Source organism: Aquarana catesbeiana, linkage group LG09 (assembly GCF_042186555.1).
Source record: "Aquarana catesbeiana isolate 2022-GZ linkage group LG09, ASM4218655v1, whole genome shotgun sequence".
Classification (NCBI taxonomy): Eukaryota; Metazoa; Chordata; class Amphibia; order Anura; family Ranidae; genus Aquarana; species Aquarana catesbeiana.
In genome coordinates this window covers 162,828,617-162,849,661 of record NC_133332.1, presented here as the reverse complement: position 1 = coordinate 162,849,661, position 21,045 = coordinate 162,828,617, and the positions used below count along the sequence as shown (strand labels likewise).

Below are 21,045 nucleotides of genomic sequence, written 5' to 3'. Positions count from 1 at the left end.
CTCTTCGGTAGCGCCAAACAGTGAATTTACTCCACGCCAGAAGTATGTTTTCAGGGCCTTTTCTGCCCACTTTTATTTAAAACAAAGCAAAAAGCTCAGACTTGAATAGTTTCCCATGGAGGGGATTCTCACCATCAATGCAGCAAAACATAGCATTCAGCCTCGTGGTTCTCTTTGAAGCTTCACTGCTCAGGCCCCCTGCCTTGGTCCTCCAGACCATCAAACACACAGTCCCAGTAAAATATTACACAATTTTTTTGTAAGGCATGCCGCATTCTACCACAGTCATTACTTTATCATATGTTTACGAAACACTTAAAATTGTCACTTACCTAGAACCCATGGTAATATCATCCACTCCACTACCGTGGGTGGAGGCCCTTGCATGTGTAAGTCAGTCCGTACTATGTGTTGAGATGCCAAAAGCAAAAAGAAGAGGAACGTGAGATATGAGGCTGTGTGGCAGATAAATTTGATGAATGGCTTTTTAATGAACAGTCCCAGCCTGCTCTTGGGTGCTATCAGGTATGCCAAAGACAGCACAGGAAAAAGCAGTCCAATTGTGATGCAAGTCAACAGCTTCACTGCCCAGTGCTTCCGGCGCCAACCTGGGAATCCATCGTACCACAGTGTAGCCAGCAACTGCTGACAGTTTGGCTGGGCCACAAACTAGAAATGAAAACAAATATATCATCAGGACTAGATTAAAACATTCATTTAATTCATGTTTTTTTTACTAAAAGAAAAATAAACATTTAATTCAGTAATAATAATTAAGTTAAGAAGTATCTCTGTATAAGACTCCATTTACAAAATATTATTGAACAGATGCATATTATTTCTTTATTTAGATATTGCTTTAACAAGACTGTGTTAATGCATGTGCTATACATGTTAACATTCTTTTTACAGGCTGTATTATTGAGGGGTCAAGAACATCTCTCCAGAATGCAACATAGTAATATGAACTTGTTACACAGAACATCATAAATTCCTTAATGAGACTCTGTCATAAAATAAAAAGTTTAAAGAAATGTGGTCCCTGCAAGGAAGGTGTTTATTACACATCTCTTCCTCTGACTGTGTCATGCCACTGTGGTTCCTTCCACCAGCACCTATGTCACTAGTAGGCATAGTAGTAACATGGCTGGAGGGAGGAACCACAGTGTGTGCAAGGGACTGGGAATTCAATACTCTTAGAAAAGCTAGTTTATATTCTTACTCTAACCAGTCAAGACTTTGATAATTATATGGCAATTTAGAAAGAAAGAAAATGTCAGGTTACAGTAGATGCTGTAAGATGAAACCAAACATTTTTTTTATTCCATTTTAAATTCTTTAAAGAGAAACTGCAGTCTGCTCACATAATTTGTAATAAAAACATCTTTGCCATTCTGGAGCTTCCCTCCAACCATTTTGCATATTATTTTATATATACTGTGATTTTGTACTTGCCAAATATGGTGCAGAAATCTCCCTCCACTAAGTCTGGCTGCAATCATTTTAACTGCAGGCAGCTGAAGCTGTTGCTTGTTTACTTCATGGATTTACACACACAGAGGCACACCTCCACCTCTGCAGCTCTCATTGGCCCTCTTATGACTCAACCCCCCTACCTTCCTGGCAAACTCTCACGAGAGTGAGAGAGCGAGCTGAGCATGATGTCATAAACCTAGGCTAATGACTAGACAAGAAACAGGAAGTGGGCTGTATAAGGTATTTACTGGCAGAAAAAAAAAATGTTTTACTATCTAAAGTTAAAACAACAAGGGCAGAAGAATTAAAATTAAATTTGAAAAAATGACTGAAGGTCCGCTTTAATAAAGTCTATATCTGATTTATCATGGCTGACAATTGTGCATAATGCAAACATTACATATCCAAGCAATTATCTAATTTATGATTTTAACATTAAGTGCTAGTGCATTATTAACAATATATAAATCCATGCTCCCAACTTTGTGGGAACAGTTTGGGGATGGGCCCTTCCTGTTCCAACATGACTGCACACCAGTGCACAAAGCAAGGTCCATAAAGACATGAATGAGCGAGTTTGGGGTGGAGGAACTTGACTGGCCTGCACAGAGTCCTCACCTCAACCCAACAGAACACCTTTGGGATGAATTAGAGCAGAGACTGCCAGCCAGGCCTTCTCATCCACATCAGTGCCTGACCTCACAAATGTGCTTCTGGAAGAATGGTCAAACATTCCCATTCAAATGAGATCAATCAATAAAGTCCATAGTGATAACAAAAAGACATCCTCTTTGTTAAAAAGTGCCAGTGCTCAAAAACATGCTGAGGTGATGATATTATTCAGAAACATGATGTGCTTGTCACCACCAATACTCCATTTCGTGCGATTTCATGTGCCCCAATCCCAATTGGTTTAAACTCACCAAATGGAGATGACCCCCTTTGGCTTATACCAAAAGTTCTACAAAAGCTTTCTCACAGCTGTGCGGGGCTCCTGATCCTCTGCCTACTGTCTCCTTCACAGAACCTCAGTTTAAATCTAATGCAGGAGAAAGCATCAAACAGAGAGGGATCTCATAATGTGTACCATTTTTTATTACAATCCATAAAAAAGTTTAAGAAATGAATTCACATTCATTGGTCCCACCCCGACATACTGTCATTTTTTTTGTAAATGCCTCCTGATGATGTCAGTACTGAGATGAAACGTGTAGGTGTAGAGGCAAGAACGTCTTCTCGGGTCTGCAATCAGCGGATGCATACACGCCTCTCTTACAGCGGAGCGGCGACAGTTTACAATAAAACCAGCAGATTATTCCTGGGTGCCAGGGTAGGCACTGATAAACATGAGTGGATTTTTTAACTTTTTTATGAATGTTAATAAAAACCGGTACACACTATGAGATCCCTCTCTGTTTGATCATTTAGCTTACTAACTGTATCCAATCAATTGTTACCACAAAAGTACTTTAGTTGAGTTCATGGATTATACTTCTATCACTACTTATGTCACAAATAATAAATAGAGTAAATACATAAACAGAATGAAAACTCACTCAGTTCCCCCTGTACAACAATATAGAAGAAACCTTCTTTTTTTCAGTTTAAATACCAAACAGGTTGATGTTTACAAAATGGTAAAAAAGAGAATAAAGCTGCTATCATCAGCAAGCAGAGTTTGGCCCTCGGCCCTAGGTCTGATGATATTGCTATGGTTAATCATCTTTAACCTTTTTTTCGTTTTTAGATATTTTATACTTTGTAAACCTGTGCCACAACTGATGATCTCTCCACAAACAACACTTGGATGTTGTCTTACAATGTCTTATGAAGAAAGAAATAAGCCCCAGGGATAGTGCGGACATAGAGGAATGTAGAAATGGGGTACACCTATATTATGTAAAAAGATTTACTTTATTGATACAAAATAATAAATATAACAATGAAAAATGTACAAAAGGTAAAAGCAATAGTGCATCTTAATAGGAAAAGTTGCTACATATATATCACCGACATGTTTCGGAAGCCAAAAAGAAATGCTTTTGACATTTATATCTCCTTCTTCAAGGTAATAGAATAGCACACCTTTCCGTATTCTATTAAAGAAAGGAAAAGGGGAGGGGGGGGGGGATGAGAGAATATTGTATCAATGTTGTATAGTAGTATTATCCAAAAGCAGTGGGTTATAGCACAATAATAATAACATACATGTATGATAGAGCAATTTATATATATATTTGTACTTACAAGAATATGCTAAAATTTGATAACCATGCACACCAGTAGGTGAGAACGTCAGGCCAGGGGTATTTTGCTCAGCCGTGCCTGGATAACTCCATTCATAGAGTATAAATTAAGGGATAAATCCCATGTTGTGGAAAGCAGGTATAAGAAGGCTGTATCTATGCTTCAAGAAAAGGATGGCAGGTGTGTTGTATATCAAAGCAGCCCACCAATGCTCGCAAGGATATCTCGAGTGAGGGAGACCACTGTATGAAAATATAATGGAATCTAAGTATAAAGTAGCCCACAGTAGTAATGTGTTTAAAAGAGTAAACATGGACCATTATTATTTACTTCAGGGATAAAAGATTCCAACTTAATCACCGGAGTCTCTGGCGTTTCCTGACTGTGCAGCAATAAATGCCGTTCACAGCCAGAGTATATAAGCCCAGAGATCAGGTGAATGTGTTTGGAGTTAATTGGCGGTGTGTATCACTAGCGTGATGGAAGGGGAGGGAGGGGCTGGGGGTAAGCGCTGTGGAGCGTGTAATGGAAATTTGTAAGTTCTGTATATAATTTTATTGTATTTTGTATGTATTGCACTCTGCCCTCACTGTGCACACGGCACTAATAATGTTTTCAGTAAATGTTTACATTCTTTCGAGTCCTGATTAGAATTAGCCTGCCTATGTAACGCCCCTTGTTACCATGAATGTACAATTGTAATATTAATGTGATACCTACGTAATCATGTGCATAAAAACCTTCAATTGCGTCATAATAAAGCAGAACAGTAATTTGGAAAGATGCTGAGCGTATCTTTTGTGTCTGTTCCCTACTGCAGTAGTTATTATTAATTTGGAACCACTAATCAATATGAGGATAGGAGTTGCCTATCATCAATTTAACCGAGTCATGCATGGCGAGCCAGCCAGGAGGGGATTCCAGGTGACCCTGAGTATCCGAAACGAGGAGCTTGAGACGATCCGGGAATTTCTGATAATCAGCCGGCTGAGGTAAGCCTTTTGCTTACATTTGAGTTATCAGACTTCCTTGATCGGTAAGGCATTTTCGGGACAAAGGGTACCTATTTTACTCCCCTTAATCGAACTGTATTGATTGGTGGTTATATGTTATGTTGTCCCTGTCTATTGTCCATCGGAGTGTTATAGATAAGAAAGGGAAGAATAGTGCTGTTCACAGGTATATGTAGTACATCTGCTAGATAAAGTAGTTTAGAGGCAAGAGGGTATAGGCACAAGTAGAGAAGAGAGAAGACTGGCCAGTCATTATCGGCATTGAATTAAGTAAGGGAATGAAGGGTAAGAGACCCTAAAAAATGCCCAGCGCAAGAGGAGCGCTATATATGAACCAAAGGTGTGGTTCCGCCTATACTGAGCCCCTAGATTAATGGTTAGAGTGGACACGGATGTACAATGGGTAACTGGGTTACCAAGGTCCACAGGGACTAAGAATCATGCAGAGTAAACAGCTAGAGAAACAGCTATCTATGTGAGCAAGATGGATCAAGGGTGACATTAACACTAGACAGAAAGGGACATTTTCATGTTAAGTTGTGGGATGAATTTGGGGTCAGGCACTACAACTATTAGAGTCAGAAACAGAGAAATGAGAGTTAAAACAGAATACTTTATATGTTGTCAGAGAGGGAAGATGGGATGAGCACTCTGGCTGCCCATCTGATCATAGAAGCTACATATAAAAGATATCTGAACAAAATAAGGAATGCAGAATTTAGGCAGGGAAATATTAAAGAGTTAAAAGAAAGTGAGAGAATGATATGCATGTGTTGTGTACAAATGGGAAAAATGTAAGCGATTTTAGAGAGATATTGGTGTGTGTGCGAATGCTGGGACCTTTAGTTCTATTGCTTGTGTGTGTCATGTACGCAGATGTGACCCCCTCCTTTGCGCTCTCATGAAAGAAATGTGGCTGGGATGAGAGGTTAGTGATAAGCTGGAAGGACACCATTGCCAATTTCTGTTTTTTAGACAAAACATTTATAACAAAATGTGCCGGGTTAACTAATCTAATGGTAAACAATGTGATCACAATTATTTTTTGAATCTGTTTTCCAAACATGGTAAATTGAAGGTTACATTTAACCGTGTATTACACAAATTGAATATCCTTTGATAGTGGAAACAGTGCATTTAAAAAAGGGAAATTAAGTAAAATTAAGTAATAATGAGTATTAATTTCTAATATGAGTTTAACAATTTTATTAATAATATAGATATAATGAAACTGGTTTAGACAACCTTTGGTTGGAAATGAAATCCAGGTTAATGGGGAAATTTGTAAAAATTGGATTAGTTTAGATTAAGATAACAATTTTGTAATTTTACATTTATACAATAAGCCCTTATTGAGAGAAAAAAAGATTAAGATGAGGTTGTTATTTTGAATAAAGCTGCCATAATATTTAACAAAGCCAAGATGGATGGGATACATAAGAAGTTTTTCTACAAAAATGAAATTTTAAGGTTTTTGATGAAAACTTGATGTGCGGTCCATGATGTGAGAGTAATAATAAATAAAATTTAAATATAACAGACCCATTACATCAAGTCCACACACCCTGTTAGGATAGATGCCACCTGCAGCCAGTTGTTTTATAGTTTTTGATGCTTTCTGGTCCATCATACAGATTGTTGATCCTTTTGTTTTTATTTATTTTTATTTTTGAAATCCAAAGCAGAATGTGTGGATTGTGAAATGATGTGCCCCTTTTTCTTGTAAAGTACAGTGGTATAAGCAGAAGAATAGTTTTGGATTTATGGACATCTCTGCATGACCGCAGGGTATTGTTATCATTTATTATAATATTGCCAGGAAAAAGTTGTCTTTTGAAACATGAAACTGGAGTTCTTACACAAACAGCATGATAGAAAACAAGACATTGTAATATATTTATGCAAGCTGGACCCAGTAATGAAGGGTTCACCCCGATATATCAGAGCTGCAGCTTTTATGCAAAGGTGCTATTAGACAAAGTTAGATATTGTTTTGGTCAATGGTCCGACATTCTGTGCAGCAAATTTACAGCTAACTAAATGTTTGTCTAATGAAAGGTTTAAAATATGAGTTTGTTTATGTACAAATCTAACAATGAAAAATGCGTACATTTATTCAAAAGAAAGGAAAAGACGCATGTGTTAAATTGATGACATAGGAATCAGCTGCTGTGAGTCCAGTGCAGGACACACTCCCTGAAGACCCAGATATTTAATTTTTTGTAGATTTGAGTATGCAGTTTATCACCCAGAAGGATACTCTGTATTCAAAGTCATTGGATCCTTTTTCCCCAGCTCAAGAAGCAGAGCTCCATGTTTTAGCAAAGCCTGTGAGCTATAAAAAGAGTGTAAATTTATATAGATAGTCAAGATATAGAGAGCTTTTGGTTCCATTTAAAGGGCCAGAAGTTTGTTTTTACTTCGGCAGGTAAACCAACCATGCATGCCAAGTTAATTTGATTGGCTGTTTTCAGCCTTCCAGGTTCTTGCTGAGGTAGCCATATTAACTTTCACACATGGAAGCAGACCAGGTGACTAAGGATGCTGCATTACAGCCCTGGACACTTGATGGGTCTGTGCAACTCACAGATTCCACCCTAGTTCTGGCCCAGTATAGCTGGGATTAATAATTCAACTTTAAGGACCCCAGAACGAGAAGAACAAGTGGTCCACAGGGGGCAATTTCTTATGAAACAGGACTTTGGAAAAGGTGATCATTTATGTCTGTCAGCCACTCTTTTCCCTCCAGCTTGACACATGGACCGTGTCATCAGTCACAAGCAGTTATGGCTGCCTTAGTAAATGAGCATGGGATAGAGCCAGGGTTCTCCACAGTTGTTTTTATAACATACCACTTCTTGTTTTACCTGTTACCAAAGGTGTTACCAAAAGCTCAACATCCCTTCCAGAGATTACAAAAAAGATATATCCAGATGCCCAAGTCAGGATCTTACAAGTATGCATTTTGTCTGTATGGACATGTTTTTTGGATGTCCAGTGGCAAATGCTACTGCAAAGGCCACAGTAAAAAGTGTTATCAGAAGTAGTTTGTAAGTACAGAGTGCCAGAAAGTACAGAGAGTAACAGAGGAAATAATTTTTATAGGAGAGTCCTTACTAGAAGTTTTGAGGTTTTATTTTTACACCCCCACTGTCTACAATGTAGTGGACAAAGTAGAGTAAGAAACTAGAAAACTTTTGCCTGAATGTTTTCTTATATTTTATCAAGCCCCTAAGGGGGATGTTGGACTCTCTCCCTATGGGATTTTGTTTGGGAGTGTGTTACTCACTTGCTTATATTTTGTCTCAGCAGCCGAAGTCCTCCATTCGGATCTCACGGAGAATGTTGCTGATCTTTTAAGGTTTTTTACAAACTCATTTATGTGTTTTCTCCCCAATTCCAGATCCTAAAAGTTTGGAAGGATCTAAAACTAAAGCCAGGTGACTTGTGGATTGTTAAGAGACATTTATATATATAAGGAAATGTTTGGAGACTCAATACAGCATCTATTTCATGTACAGTTTTTGCAAAACTTGAAGGAAAAGTCACCTGGATCCACACCAGACACTGTAAAAATGACTTAATTAAAGAAATCTTTGTGTTTGATTTGTTTCCCTCTTGTGATCACAGTCTAGGGTACTTTTTGATTCAATTACTTTAATTGTAAGGGATATATATATTTGAAAAATAGTTCAGCCATGTTGAGGTCATATTTGTCTTTTGTACGTCTTCTATTTTATGTAGAATTGTCTGTGTTTACATATGCAGATAAGTCAGCATGCCAACAATTCAGCTAGAAGGCCATTCTGGCCACAGGAGTGTACAGCCAGTACTCTGTAAATATGTCTTATCAATCATTTGTTCTTCACAATGAAAAGTCATTTTGTAGTGAAAAAGTTGCTCAGCTATTATTTTCTCCACAATGGAGTTTTTTTGCCTCTTTGGCCAGGACTACCTCCACCTAAGCGTGTGGAGGTTCCAGGTTAAAGGTGATAGCAGGTATGGTTAGTGATCAAAATATTGATCAAAAGAGGGGAGACTGTAATGGAAATTTGTAAGTTCTGTATATAATTTTATTGTATTTTGTATGTATTGCACTCTGCCCTCACTGTGCACACGGCACTAATAATGTTTTCAGTAAATGTTTACATTCTTTCGAGTCCTGATTAAAATTAGCCTGCCTATGTAACGCCCCTTGTTACCATGAATGTACAATTGTAATATTAATGTGATACCTACGTAATCATGTGCATAAAAACCTTCAATTGCGTCATAATAAAGAAGAACAGTAATTTGGAAAGATGCTGAGCGTATCTTTTGTGTCTGTTCCCTACTGCAGTAGTTATTATTAATTTGGAACCACTAATCAATATGAGGATAGGAGTTGCCTATCATCAATTTAACCGAGTCAAGCGTCAACCGACCACTCCCCCAGACACTCGTCATCCAACACCAAACCTCCCAAGTGTCTCCCAAATATATCCCCCGGCCGATGCTGCGTCCGGCACCACCGCGCATGTGCAAAGGCTATGTCGCCACATCAGGGCTATGCAAACTAGCAACCCTGATGTACCCCTAGGAAGACATGTGTCACAGGTACACAATGGCATTTTTCCCACCATTAAAGTATTAGTATTGGACCGAATGCACCCGAGCACCAGTGGAGGGGACCTTGATAAACTCCTTCTCCAACGAGAGCTCAGGTGGATATATCGTCTTAAGGCCACTTTACCCCCTGGCCTCAATGAAGCCTTTAGCTTTAAGCCGTTTTACCAGGCTTTACTTCAGGCTCATTTGACAAAGATATATAATGTCAGTTTCTGCCTCTGATGACTTTTTCTGCATATAATTTCTTTATTGCTCCTTTGCCCCTCCCCTTTTTTGTCATTTATGACAGCACGTATTCTTATCATTAGAGACAATGTACAATTCTACGTTTACTTTGAAAAATGATACTGTATTTAATAAATGTTTGTGCTTTTTTGATTACAGATAGTTCATCACCATCAGCAAATCTAACTGTACAGGTGTCAACCGATGGCCCGAGTTGATCCTCATGCCATGCCTATATGCCTATTGTTCCTTGACATATTTGGGTGGATTGTGTTGTTCCTGGTGGCCCATCGAGGCTCCCCGACACGGGGGGCCCCTTCGGTGACGCTTTGTGCCGCCGTGGGGGCATCTCCCTTTTGAGGGTGGCATTGGCGGAGCCTTCTGTGCGGACAGTACTTGTCTGTGCATGCGCACTGTGTGATTCCATCTCCCAGTGCGTCTGCCTACTTCCGTGTCGGCGGCCGTGTCGACGTCTGACGTCACCGCGCAAATGCGCGGTGGCGCCGGACGCCGCATCGGCCAGGGGAAAAACTTGGGAGACACATGGGAGGTTTGGTGTTGGAGGACGAGTGTCTGGGGGAGTGGTCGGTTGACGCTCCACTGCGCTTACCCCCACCCCCTCCCTCCCCTTCCATCACGCTAGTGATACACACCGCCAATTAACTCCAAACACATTCACCTGATCTCTGGGCTTATATACTCTGGCTGTGAACGGCATTTATTGCTGCACAGCCAGGAAACGCCAGAGATTCCGGTGATTAAGTTGGAATCTTTTATCCCTGAGGTAAATAATAATGGTCCATGTTTACTCTTTTAAACACATTACTACTGTGGGCTACTTTATACTTAGATTCCATTATATTTTCATACGGTGGTCTCCCTCACTCGAGATATCCTTGCGAGCATTGGTGTGCTGCTTTGGTATACACAACACACCTTCCATCCTTTTCTTGGAGCATAGATACAGCCTTCTTATACTTGCTTTCCACAACATGGGATTTATCCCTTAATTTATACTCTATGAATAGAGTTATCCAGACACGGCTGAGCAAAATACCCCTGGCCTGACGTTCTCACCTACTGGTGTGCATGGTTAACAAATTTTAGCATATTCTTGTAAGTACAAATATATATATAAATTGCTCTATCATCATGTATGTTATTATTATTGTGCTATAACCCACTGCTTTTGGATAATACTACTATACAACATTGATACAATATTCTCTCATCCTCTTCCCCCCCCCCCCCCCTTCCCCTTTTCCTTTCTTTAATAGAATACGGAAAGGTGTGCTATTCTATTACCTTGAAGAAGGAGATATAAATGTCAAAAGCATTTCTTTTTGGCTTCCGAAACATGTCGGTGATATATATGTAGCAACTTTTCCTGTTAAGATGCACTATTGCTTTTACCTTTTGTACATTTTTCATTGTTATATTTATTATTTTGTATCAATAAAGTAAATCTTTTTACATAATATAGGTGTACCCCATTTCTACATTCCTCTATGTCCGCACTATCCCTGGGGCTTATTTCTTTCTTCATATGCAATTTTGGGATGTGACATAGAGTGAAGGGTTCCCCCAGTCCTGGTTGGTTCTCATCTGGTTTCTCCTTACATTTTTCTTACAATGTCTTACAACATTTAGCCTACTCCAATGGTAAAATATAGTCAGTTTGTAGGAAAATAGCACATTGAGCGTGACACATTCACAAGACCTTTCAACCTGCATATCTCTCCTGTTTAGTTAAGCTTTTCACACTTCCTGGAGACACAGGCAATTTTTCTGAAGAGCAACCTATGTTTCTGAAAGTCAAAAATGTAGAATTGAAATTAATAATAATAAATATTATCCACCTTCATGTTATAAGACATACAATCTGTATGCTTGATTTTAAAATTGGTTCTGCTTAATGTGGTTGATATTATTTCATAATTAGTTATGCTGGCTATACATGGCTTAAATATCAGTCGATTCCTGCTGAATAGAATAAAATTCAAGCTGTGGGTGGCCCTGCTGGGATCACTTGGCTTTGCAAACTTCATTTAATAAAATCAAAGGAGTTGGGTGGGAAATTGTTGATTGCACAGTGACTGCATCCAATCAGCTGCAATCACTTTTTGGGTGCCCATACAACAGCCAACACTGGAGATTCCTCCATCTACACTGTTTAGGGGCTATACAAGAGAAATCTAGCTCTCTTTACAGAATATCTTCGTGTACCGAGAAGAGGGGTAAAGCGATGAAAGTGAGTATATGGGGTGAGCTTTCAAGAGATGCTGTCACTTTGTCCTGAATAGAAAAGAGGTGAAACCTGGGGGTTTATTGGGGCTAAGTATAAAAAGCCTAAAGTGATTGTTAAGCATGATTTTATTTAAATTAAAATAATAAACATGCAATACTTACCTGCTCTGTGCAACTGTATTGTACAGAGCAGCCCCGATCCTACTCTTCGGTGAGAGCCACCACAGCAAGCCGCTTTCTATGTAGGCACTTGTGGGTGCTCCATTCCAGCCTTACCCTCTGCTCCCTCATCACAGGATTTGACTGACAGCAGGGGGAGCCCATTACTCCCACTGCTATTAATCTGCCCAATGAGGAGGCAGAGAGCAGCTGCTCTCGTGCACAGTGCTGGATCAAGAATGGGGTTGGGGGTCACTCTCACAACAAAAAAGTTTTGAACCTTAATGCATAGAATGCATGAACCATTTTAAGAACCACTGTACATAATAGCTGTATGTTCGGGGGGGGGGGGGGGGCGGGACTAGGTTTAGGGTGGGGAAAGCAGAAAGGGAAGGGGCAGATAAGAATTCATGGTGTAAACAATAATAATTTGAAAACACTCTGCAAGAAAAAAAAATGTTAATTGAATGAATGAATGAGTGACTTGTATAGCGCTACCTATGCAAACTGAATCGCCTCAGGGCGCTTTTGCCGCTGGTATCCATCTGCGGTATAGCGCGGTCCTTTTCCCCATGGTGTCCCGACACGCTTACATACACATACAACATACACATATTTGGCCAATTTTTTCGACAGGGTCTAATTAACCTACCAGCATGTCTTTGGAGTGTAATATGGCAAAAGTTAACATCAATTTTGTTTTCTAAACAATTTGGTGACAAGATGATTTTTATTGGGAAAAATATATGTACAACTATTTGTGACCTGACTCAAAGGGGAATGTGAAAGATTCAGTTCATTTGAGATAGACTTATGAATCCAAGATGCTACAGCTTAACCAGCAGAGTGGAAAGTGTATGTACGATTACTTTTTGGTATTGTGATTCTGTAAATTGATTTTTATGAACTTCCCTGGTACTCCCCTGGTACTGTAGCCTCAGCCTCCAAGGTCTGTGACAAACCTAAGTAGCCTTAAGAAAAACAAAAAGGTAGAAATGCAGAAGGACGGGTTGAAAATGGAATACTCTAGTACCTAAGACACCTAAAGAGAAATATTTCTGTTTGTTAAAATCAAAAACACTTTACCCCTTGCTTATTAGGTACTGTATATAAAAAATATATAACGCATTAGGGATCATCATTAAAGAAAAATTATTTGAGAAACTATGTGCCTAAATCATTTTTCTCAGTGGAAAACAAATATGGATATAGAGAGATATGGATATGTTAAGATGTGTAGGTACAGAAAGACTAGTGCAGGTGTTCTGAGTTTAAAGTAGTTGTCTTATAAGTGTAGCGCTAACCCAGCAGGAGCTACTGGTAATAGAGCCTATTTCCCCCACTCACAGCATGCCCAGCCAGGCACACTGCATTTACAGCATTCCTCCACAGGCTCAAAAATCTCTAGTCTAGGGGTTTCATTTTTGTGCTTTTACTAGTAAATGAGGGACTTGGATGGGAGCATGGGATGCCCTGAACTATTTAAATTGAGGACTTAATGACCTGGGGACTTGCTAGGCTTCTAAGGCTGTCTGTATTGCACAACCTTCGACTGCACTGTACTGTCTCCTGGCTGTATTGCACAGCACCTGGCTGCGCAGGACACACTTATTCAACAATGCACAACACCTGGCTGCATTGCACAGCTCCTGGCTGCACGGGACACTCTTGGGCAGACTTGCATTGCACAGCTTGTAAGGTAAAGCACCCCACAGTCACTTCTTCACTGTGCAGCAGGAGTAAGTACTCACTGTGGCCTGGATGAGGCTTCTCCTAGTCAATCTCTCTGTCCCAGGGGCAGAGTCCCCAGCACAGGGGTCTCCTCCAGCATGCTGGACTCTGGAACTCTGCACCTTGGCTGCCAAGCCTCAGAATAGTTATAGACTCCCCTTTCACCCACTAGACAGTCCTCTCCAGGGATTGGCTAGAGACTCATTAATATTCAGGCTGCTTGTTCTACTCTCCCTCCCACTATACATTCAGTAATATCCAGAAGTCAAGGAGAAGTAGCAGAACAGCAGCCCGTGAGACACTGAACAGCCCAAAGTAAATTTAAATATTGCCCCAATGTTTTATGCCAGGTTTTGAAAAGATAAGCAAGAAAGATGGGTGACCCTCGTGAGAGGTGTGAGGAGGAGGGGTTGGTAAGGGTTACATGCCTACAGATTCAAGTAAAGTAATTTTTAACAGCTGAATCCAGTGTGTGAAAACTTTGTTTTAAGTCAATGACATAAGACAGTGGTTATTCACAGAAAGTCTTGGCGCAGTTTGCAACATAGTGTTTAATCATAAGCTAAACCCAACAGGTCTGCCCAACATATCAGTGGGTCACTGGAGGCCCCTGAAACATTTAGACATAATACTGACTTTTTTCTAAAAGACAATATTTGCATTGGATTAGTCTTGCTTTTCACATGATGGGGCATAAGTCCGAGTAAAGGTCTATTAGACAACCAACACTGCATAGATGGGATGATTGTGCATACAGTATGTGCCCCATACCTAGATATTGCTTTAAGGTGTTACAGGGTGCTGTGGGGAGGCAGGAAATACTGTAAAGTAGGATATGGCATCCTATGGTATCTTCTATATGAAGCGCCCTACTCCCGTAGGAGCGGCTGAAAGTTCGTTCTACCCTGGAGCTTGTTCCATCACCCCTTTTCCCCAACCAAATAGAACACGCAGACAGTCATTGAAAATTAACTATGTACAACTTTATTGCGGTTTCCATATGAAATGCAGCACTGTACTGAAAAGTCACTCTGAATAACTTCCAGTAGGGTTGAATGAATGCAATACAATATTACTTCTAGATTGTACGAAGCCCAGATTAGTAGACTTCCATCTTGAATAATATCTCCTAGTGCAATGCATCTTTCCTTCTTCCTGTTTACCACCACTTCCTGACTTGGCAGAACTTCTGATTTTAACTCCTTCTGTGATACTCTGAATAACACTCGAGAAATGACTTTCGGATGTCTCCAGGGTATTAGTTCCTCTAGGGCCCAGCTCTGTCCTCCTGAACCCGCACACTAACCCCTCTAAAGTCTCTGCAGAAGTTCTGTTTCCCTCTGGGTTACACTCACTTGTGTTTCTGAGTGATGATCCATGTCGTACACAGAAAATCCTCACCCAGTCCTGGATGTCAGTATTGGCAGCAATTTGGAAGAAAGTACTTCAGTTCCTCTCCATCCGCATAGCTTGCTTTCCTTCTCCTCACACAGGGGAGAACATCAGCGCTGTATCAGTGGCTATATCCTTACTCCTGGATACTTTCTACATAGCATGCTTCCCCTCCCCCATAGGGGAGAGCACCCGCACAAATCCTCCTGGAGCTTACATCTTTCAACAAGATCCTCTCAACTTCCCATGCAGAACGAACCCCAAGAAGCATATGACCAGGCCTTATATAGAAGTCCCGCCCCTGTCCCAACAAATTAACTATTGGTTCAGAGGGGTCTTCCAGAACTGCCTGTCACTCTCACTTGTATTCCTCTTGTCTTCTAGGCCAAACCCCAGAAAACAAAGGAAACTGTCCAAGCACGGGGTCACACCCTCCTCTACACTAATAAACCTCCCCAGGAATCAAACCCCACCAGATTACACAGCAGAGTGAGATTCTGGCAATTTTAGCCTATTATAACACTAAACTCTCTATTGTAGCACTCACCCAAACTGGTGGGCGCTACAGTTTGCAAGGAAAGGATTGCAAGGAAAATCCTTTCCCCAACCTGGAAACAGTCGTACTAGCTAACTCCCTTTTTTTTCCCTAAGTGTTGTGTGCAAAGCATATACAAAAAAACTAAACAAGTCACATTTTCAATCATAATTACATTTCCTAACTTATGAGTCCCTATCACTACAGATATTATCACTCAAACAGCCGTCTTGACGTACCTGTAAAGGAAAACACGAAAATATAGACTTTACCCTATCTTACAGATTCATAATATAAATTTTTTTCTTGGCATGTGTCATACCACCAGGACTGCTGTTCCCTCAAAAGAAGTCAAAGGGACTCCTGCAAAACAGAGCCTCTATTGTCACCCCAGATATACACTGTTCAAGTCCAAAAAAAAAACACAACACTTTCTGGATGACTCCAACAGGGAGTTCATAAAACTTTTTGAGTATAACCAAACTACAAGTGACATTACAGGGACAACAGCAGAGATAGTGTCCTTACTTAGCCAAGTAGGCACTGTAGCTGTTACCCTGTGTTGGCAGTCATTGGGACAAAACCCACCCTAACCCAGCTACTCACTTGTAGTCATTGGGTGGACAAATTCAACATACATCTTGGTGACAGCTCCTGAGCCAGAGTACTGTTCACAAATAATAATAGGGATCAGGCAGTCTTTTCCGGGAATCCCCCGTCCCCTTCACTGAGATTGAGATACTACGGGTGTGCCGACCCCCTTTAAGGACTAGGACCCTGTCCTTATAGATAGCCCTCCCCAGCTTCCATTCCCTGAAGATGTCCTGAAATCGGATCCATGCTTCGCTGTCTGGGGTGCGCTGCGGTTTGGGCACATGCAGGTAGTTCCACACTAGTTCTCTTTCCCGTTCCTCTCTGGAATCCTCAACAATAATCATGATTGACTCTGGAACATATGGGTACTCATACCTCCATTCTTGCGCCACTCTCCTCTGTACATCCCTCTGGAACCTAGATAAACGGGGTAGTTCCTTCGGTTTTCCCCTCCCAGGCAGAACACATGCATCCAGGGCTTTGGTAGCCCTCTGCTAGAAGGAAGAAGAAGCAAAAGAGGGTGTCCGTTGAATTTTAGAATGAAGTCTGATGGGGGGTATAGAACGCTTGATGAAGATAGCTGTGTCCCTTGTGACTCCTGTGGAAGCTTCTAAGGATATGAAGCTTTCCAGGAACACTTCATTTTCACTAGAGCTGCCTTCTTCTGGGGATGACCACTCAAACAGGCGTTCGACAGATCTGTACTTGTCCAGCATCTCTGGTGACCCCCAGTCTATGGCCCGACCCTCATCTTCCCTGTCCAGCTCACCCGAGATATCACCATCTCCTTCACATGGCTGCCTCTGGACAGGTTCAATAAGGGGCTTATTCTCAATGGTTGGCAATTCCGGGGAACATCTTGGGGCCTGCTGTATTAACTCAGCAACCCCTGGAGCCCCGACCAAACCACAGGCCTCCCCATCAGGTCCTACCTGAACCTCCGGCACATCCGATTCCTTTGAGGGAACGGGCTGGAACTCCTTTGCTGCTACTGCGAACACAGACGACTCTCGGCCCTCTCCGGCCACTCCAGTCATCTGTATTTGAGGCTTGCAAAGTCCAGTTGTGGGACTGGCATGGTAGTACCGGACCTCCTGTTGCACAGGTCCCAGGCGTGTAAGCTGTGCTCCACAATGTCCACAATGGGCCCAGGCACGGACTCCTACTGAGGGATTATGACATGCAGGGCATAACATGCAGAGCTGCTCCACACCCTCTACTACTCTGAGCGCCAGTCCTCCGGTGAGCTCCAGGTGGATGCCGGTGTCCACGAGGTCTTGGTCCTGCTGATCAGTCTGCTGCATGGCTGGCGTACTCTGAATACACGTGGCCATCTTCCTCCGCCTTGTATATAGCGCGTGGCACACTGAATGCTGACACCCTCTCCTCTAGGGCGTGGATCCGCCTCTCAGCTTGTTGGCTCAGCGTGCGAGCAACTGTAACTCTACATTTTGCGGCCGCACCACAGCGACACCTGGTGGCAGGCTCTTAGGAAATACAGGTTACAGCAGCGAACTGATTTTTAACACAGTAGAAAGGTTCTTTGGGTAACCCCCAAACTGTAAAAGAGATAGCCTCTTCTACATCACATTCCCGACTGTGCAGCAGGCAAATTTGTAGCGACAGTGGCGATGCTGACGCTGTACTTACGCCACAGCGTCACTCTGAATAACTTCCAGTAGGGTTGAATGATATGCAATACAATATTACTTCTAGATTGTACGAAGCCCCGATTGGTAGACTTCCATCTTGAATAATATCTCCTAGTGCAATGCATCTTTCCTTCTTCCTGTTTACCACCACTTCCTGGCAGAACTTCTGATTTTAACTCCCTCTGTGATACTCTGAATAACACTCGGGAAGTGACTTTCGGATGTCTCCAGGGTATTAGTTCCTCTAGGGCCCAGCTCTGTCCTCCTGAACCCACACACTAACCCCTCTAAAGTCTCTGCAGAAGTTCTGTTTCCCTCTGGGTTACACTCACTTGTGTTTCTGAGTGATGATCCATGTCGCACACAGAAAATCCTCACCCAGTCCTGGATGTCAGTATTGGCAACAATTTGGAAGAAAGTACTTCAGTTCCTCTCCATTCGCATAGCTTGCTTTCCTTCTCCTCACACAGGGGAGAACATCAGCGCTGTATCAGTGGCTATATCCTTACTCCTGGATAATTTCTACATAGCATGCTTCCCCTCCCCCGTAGGGGAGAGCACCCGCACGAATCCTCCTGGATCTTACATGCTCCAACAAGATCCTCTCAACTTCCCATGCAGAACGAACCCCAGGAAGCATATGACCAGGCCTTATATAGAAGTCCCGCCCCTGTCCCAACAAATTAACTATTGGTTCAGAGGGATCTTCCAGAACTGCCTGTCACTCTCACTTGTATTCCTCTTGCCTTCTAGGCCAAACCCCAGGAAACAAAGGAAACTGTCCAAGCAGAGTGCAGGGGGTCACACCCTCCTCTACACTAATAAACCTTCCCAGGAATCCAACCCCATCAGATTACACAGCAGAGTGAGATTCTGGCAATTTTAGCCTATTATAACACTAAACTCTCTATTGTAGCACCAAACTGGTGGGCGCTATATATACAATGTGACAGTTTTTTTTAAATAAAAATTATTATGTGACAAGTTATTTTATTCAAAACATAAAACTAAACTACAGACAAATAATATAATGTACAGTTGAAACACATGTGTGAGAGCTATTCTACCTTCCAATGAATTTAGAATTCTTCTAATCTAATCTTGTCTTGCGTTCACCCCTGTCACGCTACATAGCCATAAACCTCTCTGCTAATTTTTATTGCAGTTAATCAATACAGCCTGGTTTTGGGTCAGCTTCTGATTGGCAGCACATTAATGAGATCAGCCCTAAGCTCTTCTCCTATGTATGCATACTCACACTTGATACTAGTAAAAAGGAGAGGATGGAACACATAGGCCCCATAAAGGACGTGGAAGGGAAGGTGGTTACAGATGACAAGGAGAAGGCAGCTGTGCTAAATGCTTTCTTCTCCTCAGTATTCACACAGGAAAATGAGGGGTATACCGATCACGACAGTATTGTTAGTAACATGCCACAGGATCTACCCTTGTGGCTAACAGAGACTGGAATATGGAAAGAATTAGAGAAGCTTAACATAAATAATGGCTTACGCCCCAGAGTCCTTAAAGAGCTCAGTCAGGTTATAGCCAGACCACTATTCTTAATCTTCATGAATGGCATACTGACAGGACTGGTACTAACTGATTGGTGAAAAGCCCACATGGTACCAATATTCAAAAAAGGGCAGAGATCTATTTCTGGGAACCATAGGCCTGTCAGTCTAATGTCGGTAGTTTGCAAACTGTTTGAGTTGATGATATAGGACCATATCCAAGAATTTGCTGATGAAAACAGTATAATTAGCAGTAATCAGCATGGGTTTACGACAGGTCGCTCTTGCCAAACCAACCTATTAACACTCTACAAGGAAGTGAGCTGCCATCTGGACAAAGGTAGGCCGGTGGATGTGGTGTATCTGGATTTTGCCAAAGCATTTGATACAGCCCCCCACAAACGCTTAATCTACAAGCTGGGGTCTATAGGCATGGACCATAGGGTATGTACCTGGATAAATGACAAACGCAGTGCATTGCATTAAGTTTATATGTCCATATGCCATCATCCAATATAAGAAACAAACAGCCTCCCAGTGTGCAATATCAGATGACAGATGATGAAACAGTGATTGCAGCCCATCCACCACAGATAATCAAGCCTCTCACCTCACTGATTTGACCTGAAAAGGTCACTCAGCATTTGACCCACACCCGGGGTACAAACAACCAACTATCCACTGGTATCGATGAAGCTAATGTTCACTCCGGACATATGGACAGAAAAAAAAGAATCCGACCCTCTCCGTTTTTAACAATTTATTGTCAGCATAACAGATATAAAACTACTTACAAAATTAGCACTTCGACCAAGTCCATGCTCATTTGCCTGCACTTGGTCGAAGTCCTAATTTTGTAAGTAGTTTTATAGCTGTTATGCCGACAATAAATTGTTAAAAACGGAGAGCACTAGATTCTTTCCTTTATGTCCATATGTCCGGAGTGAACATCAGCTTCATCGATACCAGTGGATTGTTGGTTGTTTGTATCCCGGGTGTGGGTCAAATGCTGAGTGACCTTTTCAGGTCGAATCTGTAAGTTGAGAGGCTTGATTATCTGTGGTGGATGGGCTGCAATCATTTTAATAATAATTAATAATCACATTTTACCGTCTTGTCTGTCATCTGATATTGCACACTGGGAGGCTGTTTGTTTCTTATATTGGACGATTGCATATAGACATATAAAGTTATTGTGCTGCACTGCATTTGTTATTTATCTTTATCGAGGCATTCTGGATTATCCTTGAGTGTCAGCTTGCAATTTCTTTTTAAGATTTGTTCATTATTGTTATATTTGCACTGAATATTTGCTTTTTTTATATGTACCTGGATAGAAAACTGGCTACGGGGGCGTGTCCAAAGGGTTGTGATTATGGATGAGCTTCGAGTTCGAGTCGAACTCATGTTTGACTGGAACATCGGCTGTTCGCAAGTTCGCCGGACAGCGAACAATTTGGGGTATTCGCGGCAAATTCGAATGCCGTGGAACACTCTTTAAAAGTCTATGGGAGAAATCAAAAGTGCTAATTTTAAAGGCTTATATTCATGGTATTGTCATAAAAAGTGTTTGGGGACCTGGGTCCTGCCCCAGGGGACATGGATCAATGCAAAAAAAAGTTTTAAAAACGGCCGTTTTTTCGGGAGGAGTG

The 21,045-nt window shown here is 41.5% G+C and overlaps 1 protein-coding gene across 1 annotated transcript in view; it reads right to left on the bottom strand.

Annotated features, from left to right (window-relative positions):
- TRPC5 (transient receptor potential cation channel subfamily C member 5) overlaps positions 1–21,045 on the bottom strand; it is a 618,377-nt gene that overhangs the window by 176,272 nt on the left and 421,060 nt on the right. Inside the window, exon 4 of the mRNA XM_073599347.1 lies at positions 333–669. Within this exon, the coding sequence (XP_073455448.1) occupies positions 333–669 (337 nt within the window). The remainder of the gene's footprint in view (positions 1–332; positions 670–21,045) is intronic.